The 12,827-nt window shown below is 43.5% G+C and overlaps 2 protein-coding genes across 2 annotated transcripts in view; both read left to right on the top strand.

Annotated features, from left to right (window-relative positions):
* slc16a10 (solute carrier family 16 member 10) overlaps positions 1–12,827 on the top strand; it is a 426,623-nt gene that overhangs the window by 260,331 nt on the left and 153,465 nt on the right. The window lies entirely within an intron of this gene.
* marcksa (myristoylated alanine-rich protein kinase C substrate a) lies at positions 8,053–11,517 on the top strand. The gene is made up of 2 exons (XM_062467414.1): positions 8,053–8,421; positions 9,595–11,517. The coding sequence occupies exons 1-2, from the start codon at positions 8,326–8,328 to the stop codon at positions 10,306–10,308; spliced, it is 810 nt and encodes a 269-aa protein (XP_062323398.1). The 5' UTR covers positions 8,053–8,325; the 3' UTR covers positions 10,309–11,517.

The raw sequence follows: 12,827 nt of genomic DNA, 5'->3' as shown, positions 1-12,827 counted from the left end.
CACAGACAGGACAGCCTGTCCACAGACAGGGAAGCCTGTCCACAGACAGGGCAGCCTGCCCACAGACAGGGCAGCCTGTCCACAGACAGGGCAGCCTGCCCACAGACAGGGCAGCCTGTCCACAGACAGGACAGCCTGTCCACAGACAGGACAGCCTGTCCACAGACAGGACAGCCTGTCCACAGACAGGACAGCCTGTCCACAGACAGGGCAGCCTGTCCACAGACAGGGCAGCCTGTCCACAGACAGGGCAGCCTGTCCACAGACAGGGCAGCCTGTCTAGCTTGGTAGAGTTAAGACAAGTGGCAGGGGATATTACATCACACTGAGGTTTCAGCAAAAGATGGAGGTTTGAACAGCAATAGTTTACTGAAATGATGTGGAGTATTGCATTGTTGGTTCATACCGTGTAATCTTTTAAATAAGTATTTGGTACTACGAGTACAGATTATGGATATTTTTTAAGATTATGGAGCATTTCTTTATCAACGACAAAACAGCACTACAAATGCATTTGAACATGACAACTGACAACATTGAATCCAAACTCCACAGTAGCTACTGTTACTTCCTGTTTGTGGTGGAAGAGAAACCATTTTCTGACTGTCTGTGCATGTTTGTTTGTTTTGTGGGGAAGGAACACCAAAGCAGACAAGCTTAAAAATATGACAACAGTGCCAAAGTTATCTAGCCCAGTTGCCAGGCGTAAGATTCGCACACTTATAGATTCAAAACAACCCAATACACATATCATTCACCATACCACTGTGTACTTGGTTGGAACAAGAAAAGACCTGATTACATTAACAGTTAATTTTACATGGGATGTTTCGTAATGTTATTTTTTGTTGTTTCAGTCACTATGTTTAGACCACAGACAAGCAGGGCACTTAGACAGCAGAGTAGAGGGAGTCACCTAATATACCCACCCTGGAGAATAAGCCACTATTATGGGGAGTCTGATTTAATTCATGACACATCCACACCAGATAAGGACTTGAATCAATACCCCCTTAACTGGGACAGGATTACAAACACTTAGACTCTCCATTGAGAGTTCTGCGGTTTCTCTTATCTCGAAAAATCTGAACTCTGAGCTTGGACAACTCACTCACGCAAGCTTTCTGCCAAAAATGTTTCTTTTCCAGGGACCAGAGTGCCTATTGCCATGTCCACCATGTGGCACCGTTTGGAACACTTCCTAGAAAAATTAGCGAAAACATCAAACCTTATAAACACCGTAGGGGTCCCAGTCAATATAGTATTACATCAATAAAAAGCAATCATTTGTTCATCAACATCATCACAACATGAGCAAAGTCAATCAATCAACCATTCCTGTGGAAAGAGCGAGAGAGAGACAGAGAGAAAGACACACAGAGAGACCGACAGAGAGAGAGAGAGAGAGGGAGAGAGAGAGAGAGAGAGACAGACACAGAGAGAGAGACAGACACAGAGAGAAAGAGAGAGAGAGAGAGAGAGACACACAGAGAGAGAGAGAGAGAGAGAGAGAGAGAGAGAGAGAGAGAGAGAGAGACACACAGAGAGAGAGAGAGAAAGAGAGAGACACAGAGAGAGAGAGTTAGAGAGAGAGAGAGAGAGAGAGAAGAGAGAGAGAGAGAGACAGACAGACAGACAGACACACAGAGAGAGAAAGAGACACAGAGAGAGAGAGAGAGAGAGAGAGAGAGAGAGAGAGAGAGAGAGAGAGAGAGAGAGAGAGAGAGAGAGAGACAGACACAGAGAGAGAGAGACACAGAGAGAAAGAGAGAGAGAGAGACACAGAGAGAGAGAGAGAGAGAGAGAGAGAGAGAGAGAGAGAGAGAGAGAGAGAGAGAGAGAGAGACAGACACACAGAGAGAGAGAGAGAGAAAGAGAGAGAGAGAGTTAGAGAGAGAGAGAGAGAGAGAGAGAGAGAGAGACACACAGAGAGAGAAAGAGACACAGAGAGAGAGAGAGAGAGAGAGAGAGAGAGAGAGAGAGAGAGAGAGAGAGAGAGAGAGAGAGAGAGAGAGAGAGAGAGAGAGAGAGAGAGAGAGAGAGAGACAAACAGGGCCCCCTCGGGCCGTCCTCTAATGACATAAACCTGTGGTTGTTTTGGTCTGGTGCTGCGCCTGATGAGTCTGCAGGTTCCACACTGACACTGGAATGCCTTGTAGTCAAGACGACCAGGAGGGGAGGCTTCAGAGCCACTCCTCTGTTCCTGCTCCCTCCTGCTTCAAACACGAGCGACCCCAGACGCCACACGCAACAGAGGGCCTGTTTACGCAGGCCGCAGGTCACAGACCCTCCACACGTGTTTAGCATTAATTGGGAGCAACCGGCCGATGGGACGATCAAAGGAGAGGGGCGAGGATGTGTAAACAGTCCCAAGACCCCGGAGGCTTTCTGAGGGCCAGCAGGGCGGAGAGGGCCCCTGGGCCCGGGGGAGCTCAGGAGGACACTTCCAGAGGACGTGAACTGACAAAATGATGATGGAGACACACGTCTCATGTTCAAAGAGTCATCAGCATGAGAGACACTTGTATTTTCACAAACTCACAACGGGTCGCTCTTACAGGCCACGATCTCTGCCCATGCTCCACCACAACACAGCCCCTTGGCTGGTGTACTCTCAATGTGAGGCTAAATAGGAGGGGTGAGAACAGGCTGAGAATACACTGGAGGAAGAAAGTCTTCCCCGCGTGGCACAGATATGAAGGAAAAAGCATTGCTATCTAAGCTCAGTCATCAAAATCTACAAATCAAGTTGGCTGTGCTGGCAGTGTGGCATTGACGGGCGTAACAAAGACACACACAATGCTGGGCTTCTCTCCCGTGGGCTCCGAGGGGAAGAGGACAGAGGGATGAGAGCTTGGCACCCACCGCTCTGGGCTGCCTGCCGGACTAAACCATCGCTCTGGGAGACACATGCTGCTTGTGTTCTGGTGCATCTGTCAGCCGGTGGCATTCCTGCGGCTGCTGCATGTGCTGATGCAGCGGCCCACACAGACAAAAGTCTAATCGACACGCCGCACAAACAACAGTCTGACCCCCCCCCCCTTCCCCCCTCCTCCCTCACTCCCCATGGACACATACACAACACTTCATCTTTCGTTTTCTAGTGTTCTTCTTTAAAGCTTTCTACATGCTAACAAACAGTGCACGTTCATGCAGGTGTTGGAAAAGCAGTTTTCTGCAAAGTTTTTTTATCACAAAACTATAAGATCTGTCTGTATTGTTTGTTATTGCTGATTTATTTTCTACCAATATATTACCCATCTACTTGTCAATATATGTTAACAAACCCAAATCATTAATATGTAAACATGGAAATCATCCACTTAAGTCACTCCTGGCTTAAGACAGGGATATTACAACTCCCAATGCATTTTCCTACAATGCGGATAAAATAAAATATTTACATAATCACTTTGCAGGAAAACACAACTTGCATAATAGATGTGTATCTGCAGTAATTGAATGCTGTTTCTCCCAGTGCCATGGTTTCACCCACTCACAGATGTGGGAAGGCCAGGCTGAGAGGAGAGAGAGAGCTATGAGTGTGAGCACATGCACACAGGTCCCTGTGGGTAGGAGCATGCTCACCGCTCCCCGCCCCAAAAAACAAGCCAACACACAAGCCTTCGAGGTGTCCCATCGCAGAACACTGAATGTTTTTCCCGAATGCAGCAGGAGTCTAGGATCGCCGTCAGAGATAAGCTCGCCACGGTGTTGGATATGAGGGGGGCTTGGTTCGCCATCTGTGTCAGCACACAGGCACACCCGAAACAGAAGGAGATATTCCCTCATCGCTCCCAGAGTGGGTGTGGTGGTGAGAAGAGGAAGAGACAAAGCGAAGGGAGCAGGAATCAGGGCCAGATCCACCGAGGGGAGTGGAGACCTGTAATCATTCAGCAGAGCGGAAGCTCAGCCCTCCAGCACACACAAAACCAAGGCTTATGAAACGGAATATTCGATTTCCAGATCTTTTGTGGCAGGACGAGTGTTGGGTTCCCGTGCCTTTTGTTGGTATAACGACCTGGACAAATCTGAGTTTTGCCACTAAGGTTGAGTGAAGCTATTCCCACAAGACACAAAGGCCCCCAACTAATGGGATTCCCATAATGGCAGTGGGAGAAGCTAAGGACTAGAGTTTACGGACGGGCAGATTGAGTTTTAAATAGGTTCCTTTCACCTCCTGTCACAGTCCCGTTCAGACGGGTCAGCGAGGGCTACTCCCTGTTGTTGTGTGTGTAGACATTCACTCACTCTCTCTCCTCAGATCAGCGAAATTACACAACATCGGCTGTAGACAAATGTAGTCTGGCATTCCTCAACACCCAAAGAAATGTTGGGATCAAGGCTGCCGAATGTTTTCCTTACACAGAGATACATAACACGTCAACACTGACAGATCACGAGGGAAGGAGGAAGTGGGAATCCAAAGGGAGTGCCATTCTGTGTCCTCAGTGCTGCAGAGATTAGGGCCTTCTCTCACGGCTGTTGAAAGCAAACTGGATATTAATGATCCTTATCTCTATAAGTTAGGATAGCCTTTGATCTCTTATCAACTCAGAGTTTGGACGGAGGCTTTTGTACTAGCACTTTTCCTCTGTAAAACCTGGTGATAGAGATTAGGGTTGACACCAGTCTGCTCTCAACAGGCAGTTTGAAAGGGGATTGAAAGCAGGTTGTGGGCAATCCATTACTCTTCTGATCATAGTAATGTAAAAGAGCTTTGTAAAGAAAATAAGAACAAGACAAAAATAAATGCACCATGTGTTGCAAATGCACAGAGAAAGTTGTTTTCATCCAGCCTTACACCAATACACTATGATGTCATGGTTCACCTTTCCTCAGAAGTCCACACAAACACTGAATGCAAAAAGGTATGTCTCTGTGAGGGCTTCATACGCTGGCTTCTTTAAATACATTTGTAAGTAGAATATTTTGAGTGTGTTAATCTGGTCAGTAGAAGGCAAACAGGCACAAGAGATTTCATTTAACTAAACACCCTCAAGAATGCAGTGTGTCAACAACTATCCCATTAATACAAATGAATGAGAGTCTGGGTAGAACCAGCTGTGTAAATAGTTTCCTGATCGATATTTAGATAAGTAACAACGACTTTGGGGCAGAGTAAAGTCATCAGTCTAGCAGATTGAAAGTGTTCTTTCAATGTAAAAGAACAGATTTCACTTGCTAATGTCATATCAACAGGGTAAGAACCCGTAGCCGGAACAGTTTTACACAGACAGATTGGGATTTAGGTGTAGGTAAAAGACAGTTCTTAATCTTCCTGTTATGTTACACTTGTGATTAATGTGTTACTGCACATTCAAATGAGCTTTAATTTGTCACTAGATGTGAGCAACAACAAAAATCTCCATGCACTTCCTAGTAATAAGGAAAAGGGGATACAAGCTGAAATAGTGTATCACTGGAATATGTGTTTGCATAGTGTACATGTATACGATAACAGAACAGAACAGATAACTGTTCAATTCCCCCAAATCTTCCAGGAAGCCCAACATGTACTATGTGTAAGTAACCTAGCCGTATCTATTTATCATCTTCCTGTGTAAGAGGACGTTTGACACTACAGTGGTGTATTTGCATAGCAAATGTTGGACCTGTGTGAACACCAACTTCCCCTTTGGAGTAGATCACTTCTAACATACACAACCTACCAAGCCAACACCTCCCACCCCCCACCCCAAATTACACACACAAACACACACACACACACACACACACACACAAAGGGAGGTTGTTAACCCTTTGCTTGGCTGAGCGTGAGGAGAGGACGAATCACAAGGAAGTGGGTTGCTAAGTGAAATATTTAAGTGTCTGTGGCTGCTGAATGTGTTTCCTTATGATCTAGTGATGACCCATCCCCCTCTCCTCTCTTCATACACATACTTCTTTCAGTCTCTGTAGATAGATGCCCAGAGAGCAATCTGTAGGGAGATAGTGAGGATCAGTTTGTGACCCTGAATAGCCCTTTGCTCTTTATCTTGTCGCTTAAAAGGAGATTTATGTCACCCATGTTTATCCCTCTCATATACTGTTAATCAATGACTGGACTGCGTTTACTGTTACATTTGTAGATCAGTCAGCAAATATGACTAATCTGATTTTCATATGAATGTGTCTCAATGTGACTCAAACTTGAAGGAAGACATTTGATATTTGGTCTGTGTCAGGTCAGTGTAATATGTAAAATTGAAACTGCTGACTGACTGTTTTGACACAAACTGAAACTCGGCCAGACAGGGAACTGCAGTACAGGCAGTGATTGTTGCTGTTACTTGTACTTTTTAAACTTGTGCCACAATGGAAACACTTGAACACTTGCACAATGAATGCAAGTCAATCAACATAATAGTGAAGTGAACCAAATGTGCGCATTTTATACGCGGGGTGAAGTTACTTGACTAAATCGAAAGTAACTTCAGCCTTTACAGGGGCATTTATTTGGTCAGGTCAAAGTAAATCCTGTCTTCCAGCACAACAAAGCATTGTGATTCGTCCAACTGCAGATGTAATGAAAAAATAATTATATATATATATATATATATATATATATATATATATATATATATATATATAGGCCTATATATATTACACTTCCGCAATTTGTCAACAATGGTCCAGAGACGTCCTCAGAAATTTCTAAATGATGTTAGGCTACCTGTCATCAATGTGCATCCCATCAATTACACGAAATCGCCGTGTCAGCTAACTTTTACAACCTTATCCTGGTGTACACAAACACCAGTTATCAGTCATCTAGTCACTATCGGTTTGCGATCAGAACGGTCAGAATATGTCCCTGTGAAACACTTGCCCTCTCTGCACAGACGCGCTCTGGGCAATGTGTTTCTCCACGCCCTCATCTCAATTTTTAATGCATTTTAACCATTCTGATTACCATGACAGAAACACAACACCTAGCAACAATGAGAAATAAAACTACCCTTTACAACTCCATACCCCATGTCTCCTGTATCGACTGAGAACAATAACATTAAAAGAGGAAGCAATGTGAGGCTTTTAGATTCTGACTGCATGCAGATGAATCTCCACAACCGCAGCATCCACTGCATGGATGTATTCAGCAAACCAAAGCATTTTACATAGCATTGATTTAAGCCTGTTGCGTGCTGCCCCTCCCTCTCATTTTATTTGGTAGACCTAACAGGTCACCTTAACATTATTCATGCAATCAATTTATTACGCTGGCCTAATTAAAGCTGGTAGAGTAATGACACGACATTGCTCACGAATAAGACAATTAATCTCATGCATTACATAGGCTACTATATCAAACCAAATGTGTCAACTGGATGGTAGCCAAATACGTTCAGTTACTTCTCAAGATAGTATATCGCATTAAAAGACCTGAATATGCTGTTCCTTACTGTACTCGACATAGTATCCATGCACAGGTACATATGACTAATGCAATGTCATATACTAATTTCAAATTAATTAAAAAGTGTAGCCTTTGTAAACACACGATGATCATATGGTGAGATAAGCAGTATTTATTCAAGGAGAAAATACATCCATGACTAAACAGCCTACATAGAAATATGTGCAGTGTCAAGTCGATGTTGTTACAGCTTATTCAGGCCACGTAGGCTACAAGAGTCAAAAAGCTAAATACCAATAGGCTATATCTTAACCACAATCACCGAGTTACGATCCAATTGGTTGAGATGGGATAGATACCAATGACAAATATAATCTTAAACAATTAATACAAATTAGTCAATGTTATAATGAGACAGGTATCAATTTGTTCAGACTAAAATGTTCGTCCTCCTCCATTCGCATATTCCAAAGTCATGGTAAAATTATCCTCTTGAGTCGAGTATCAATTTTAGAAGATTTGTTGCCGGGACATGTTGATTTTTTTCTGATTTGTTACAATCTCCTAAAATCCATTGTTCACTCGTTTTTAAGCCTTGCCCACTTTCTGTAAGAGCCATTTGATTGGCTGAATCCGAGCGCGGATGCCGTCATCGCTCGGAATGCCCATTCATCTGTGCACTTGGGCGTTGTACTCCGCATCTTATTAGCAACAAGGGAAATTTCTCCATTTTCCACCCTGTCTACAGCGACACAGCCACAAATCTGGGATTTTTTATTGCTTCTCTTCACTTGACAGGTTTTTTCTGCGATTTTCCAAATTTGTTCACTGTGACTGGACTTTGATTACTTGTACAGTGAACTTTACAAAGAGGACCATCGGCTAAGAGCTTGCATTTAAGAAAGACGATTGTGGTCTTTGTTCCGTTTTTTGGATCGGTAGAGTTTCTTTGTTGGAGCGAAAGCATGGGAGCGCAATTCTCCAAGACAGCAGCAAAAGGCGAAACCGTGGCTGAAAAGCCAGGGGAGGCGGCTGCTTCGCCAACCAAAACTAATGGACAGGTAAATGTAATTCCATGTACATAAATAGTTTGATATAAATGTTTTAGCTTCATTTGAGCATATGCGCAAGGGCGCAACCCGTGCGTTATTGTGGGTAGCCTACACCATGAGACGCATGCCGGTTTATTAGGCTAGCAACAAAAAAAATCGTCGGCTATATTGATAAAAAATGCATTGTCAACCGACCAGACATGAGTTTGTTTCCAATAATTGATCGTTTCTACTGCATACGGTATTTTATTAACTTGTTGAATAGTCGACATGTTCTTTGAAACTTGGTGATGAATATTTGGAACACAATTGTTGCAAATAAACCAAGACTCCATAGATTAATTGGGAATATTATTCCGTGACAAATTTGGAAGGCTTTCTTTTGAAGCAGTGATTTCAGATTCTTAATATGGTGCATATAAGCGTGTATTAAATTGGAAAATTAATCAATTTGAGTTATTCTGATTTCGATCATTTAACTACAACAAAGAATACAAGACTGTCCTTGTGAAAGATGCTCGACGCCAACAATGGCTTTCTACGGTCTAGCTAACTCCACCACGCCTTTTGTTACAGATGCTCAAACTGTGTGTGTAGATGGAGGCGACTCAGAGCCACATTAGAATTATGCGCCCCTTTTGGGTAAGCACAGAGAAATATTTAGTGAATTTAATTAGTGATAGGAAGGAAAAATTCAAAGGTTGTGAAGGATTGGATTTTTGGGGTATCCTTAACGTTGCTATTCGTGATGTGGTGTATTAATGAGCATCTGCTGTTTTAATGAGCAGCTGCTTTGCCTTGGCGCTTCGGTGTCGGAGCGACTGTTTGCAGATATGCATCGCCCCCTCGCGACTAATCCGAGATGTTGCGTCCGTATTTCCAATTTGCGATTTATTCTTGACTGATTAAACGCGAAATAGGTTGTTTCTGATGGAAAATGTGGAAAACTAAACCTTAAAATGTATTCGTAATCAAAGAAAGATTCTCATCTACAATATTGAACGAAATGTAGCCATTAGACAGAATTATATCGAGTCAAAGGGCTACGCTTTGATCCCAGTTGATTTTGTGGTCTCTACTGCCTCTAGTGCCATTGGGTGGAAAGTCTTAATGGACACCATCTCCCTTGAAAATCAATTGAGCTTAATTTTGTTTAATCAATGGACTCTTCTATCTTAACAGGAGAATGGCCATGTGAAGGTAAATGGTGATGCCTCTCCTGCAGCTGCTGAGGCTGGCAAAGAGGAGGTGCAGGCCAACGGCAGCGCCACGGCAGAGGAGGTCCCCAAGGAAGAGGCCGAGAAGGCCGAGGCTGCTCCTGCTGAGAAGGAGGCCGTAGAGGGGGAGAAGGAGGCTGTAGAGGCCGTTCCCGCCGCCGAGGGGGAAGCGGCCGCCAAGCCAGAGGAGGGCGCCACACCCTCAACAAGTACCGAAACCCCCAAGAAGAAGAAGAAGCGCTTCTCGTTCAAGAAGTCCTTCAAGCTCAGCGGCTTCTCCTTCAAGAAAACCAAAAAGGAGACCGGGGACGGGGCCGGGGAGGAGGCCGGGGCGTCCACGGAGGAGGCCAAGGCCGACGCAGCAGAGGCTCCAGAGGCTGCCGCCTCCGAGGAGGCCAAGCCAGCTGAGGGCGAGGCTGCACCTGCCGCGGCTGGGGAGGAGGCTAAAGAGGCTGTCAGCCCGGTAGAGGCCAAGCCAGAAACGGCAGCAGAGAAGCCAGCCGAGGAGGCCGAGGCTGCCCCGCCCGCCGAGGAGCCAAAGGCCGAGGAGAAGCCTGCTGAACCTGCTGCAGAGGCCAAGGCAGCTGAGGAGGCACCTAAAACAGAAGAGGCCGCACCTGCAACACAGGAGGCCGCATCCAGTCCTGAGGCCCCCGTCGCTGAGACCGCCGCCGAGTAAGGCCTCATGGTTAAAGAGCAAAACGGAAGAAATATTAAAAAAAAAAAAAAAGAGGAAAAAAGATAATCAAAGAACATTTCCCTGTTTGTATGTTGGAGTGGTGCCAGGTCATGGCTGTGGAGAACTTGTCTACAACCAGGGATATTTTAAAGCTTTTTTCTCTTTCTTTCCCTTCCCCCTCCACAAAACCCATCTCGGCCCATTGTTACTATCATTCCAAGGGGCGGGGAGGTGGGTGGCTTAGAAATGTAATACAGAAAAAATACATCCACACTCTGCCATATATTTTTTTGCATCAGTATTAAATGTTTTCCTTTTTTTTTTTTTTTTTGCATTTTTATACAAAATGTAAACTTGTCAAAATGTATGGACATGCCCATGGTATGAAGGAGGAGGGGGATAAAGTTGAGATGTAAATGAAGGGGTTTTGGGGGTGGGTTGGGGAAAGATATTGGAGGTGGCATATTTGTGCCTAGGGTTTGTGCCACAGACTACGATGTAAAGAGTAGTCTTGAAATACAAAAATGAAACAAGAAATATCCATGTACCATGAGAGTACTATGTGGTTTACAACACTAAGTCATTTTTACAATAACCAGACAACCATACAATTCCCAGATCTAGGTTTAGGAAGTCATTTAAAATCATAGGAGCTTTTCACTTCTCATTAGCTGTACCAGTCAGTGATTCAGTAGAAATACAAGTTGTATAGGCTTAATTGTTTATTGCTGGTTTTATGACCTTAATAAAGTGTAAGTATGTATAGGCGGGGTGTTTTTAACTGTGATTATTGTACAAATGAAATCTTGATCTCAAGAAGCACATGAAGTTTGCAGCTCTTTTCCACCCGCTCATTTTTGTAAGATAACAAAACAAGTCATCCTGGAGGACCTTTTAAGCAATTTTGAACTCAACCAAGCTGTGATAAGTGGAATGGTTACTGTTTATATACTGTGGTATGTTTGATTACAGCAGACAAATGCTTTTTTTCAGTGGTCTATGACAAATTAAGGAATCTCTATCAGATGCAATGTTTGTGTAGCATCTTGTCTCCTTTGCTTTTGTAAATACTGAAGAAGCTTTGACCAATTTGACTTAGAGATGGAATGTAACTTTGCTTACAAAAATTGCTATTAAACTCCTGCTTAAGGTGTTCTGATTTTCTGTGAGCACACTAAAAGCGAAAATAAATGTGAATAAAATTTGAAATGCATATGTCTTTTTATTTACAACATTTCAAAGAAATATGGTTAAACGCTAGTGTGTCAACCTTCAGTACTACTGGTGGAATACTGAGATCTTGGCCAGGTAAGTATGACGTCAAATGTGTCTATATTTATAAAGGGGAATGGATTAATGGACAAGATGCACCAAAAGTTCTTAGTGACACATTTTTCTGTTCTGTCATCCAGCACAGGTTTTCAAATTACACACTGACTGATATAATCATTTTAACTGAAGGTAATTTTCATCAATAGCAGATGAATCAGTGCCTTGGCCTATCTCTGAAAGTGGTTCCCTTGTCTACAAAGTTAATGCAACTAAGCAGCAGCAGGATTAATTATAACGTGCGTTGAAATATTTCATCTGCACAGATATGACCATACACCTCCAAACTCATTGGAATGTGCTTCATCATATAGCAGACAGTACACCCAAACTTAATGACAGAGAAACCAAGACGTTGCTTACAAGTAAAAACTGGGAACATTGTGGCTGACAAGTCTATCACCTGATATGAGTTCAATTCAATCTGGCCCCTGTTACATGAACTTAACCTGGCCTTTTTGTGACAGGCAGATTTCACACGTCAAAGGTTAACACCTTCTAAAATGCTCATTTATAGTCAGTAGATTAAGGATATGAATTCAAGTGTCAACTGGGGAAACTGCAGCAGACCTAGAATGAGGTAAAACTGCAGCAGACCTAGAATGAGGTAAAACTGCAGCAGACCTAGAATGAGGTAAAACTGCAGCAGGGCTAGAACACTGGTCGAGGCCAGCTGCCCTGTTAAAGATGGAAAACCTCAAATGGAAAAGTTCAAATGTTTCAGTTCCAGTCCAGCGCTACAAAGTTTATGAACAAACTCCCTGGAGTTTGACTATGGTATTATATAGGAAACAGCTACTAAATGTTCCATCTCTAAATTGGATGAAATTATATGCAGTTTCCCTAAATGCAAATAAGTTTTACCTGTGGTTGTGGTTACTTCTCTGGTCCAGATTTCACCTGTCGGCAAGGCTGTGTCGAATCCACCGAAGCTAGGCTACATGCTTAATATAGCTCTCCTAAATGAGAACGTTTTTTTTAGGTAGGTAAATGTATGACATTGTGAATTTACGAACAGTATTAACGGGTAACCATGTTTCTATCTTCTGCCAACATGGCGTTTTACATCAATTCGATTTACGTGTCCTCAAATGTTGCTACTCTCACTTTGGCATTGGCATGAAGTTCCACCGGTGGTCTAAAATTAAACTGGAGTAGCTCTGCCTCTACATAAAATGCTTAATTCACAA

The sequence above is a fragment of the Osmerus eperlanus genome, chromosome 8 (assembly GCF_963692335.1).
Source record: "Osmerus eperlanus chromosome 8, fOsmEpe2.1, whole genome shotgun sequence".
NCBI classification, from domain to species: Eukaryota; Metazoa; Chordata; class Actinopteri; order Osmeriformes; family Osmeridae; genus Osmerus; species Osmerus eperlanus.
The sequence above is the reverse complement of the archived record's forward strand: the minus strand, read 5'-3'. Positions and strand labels throughout refer to the sequence as shown.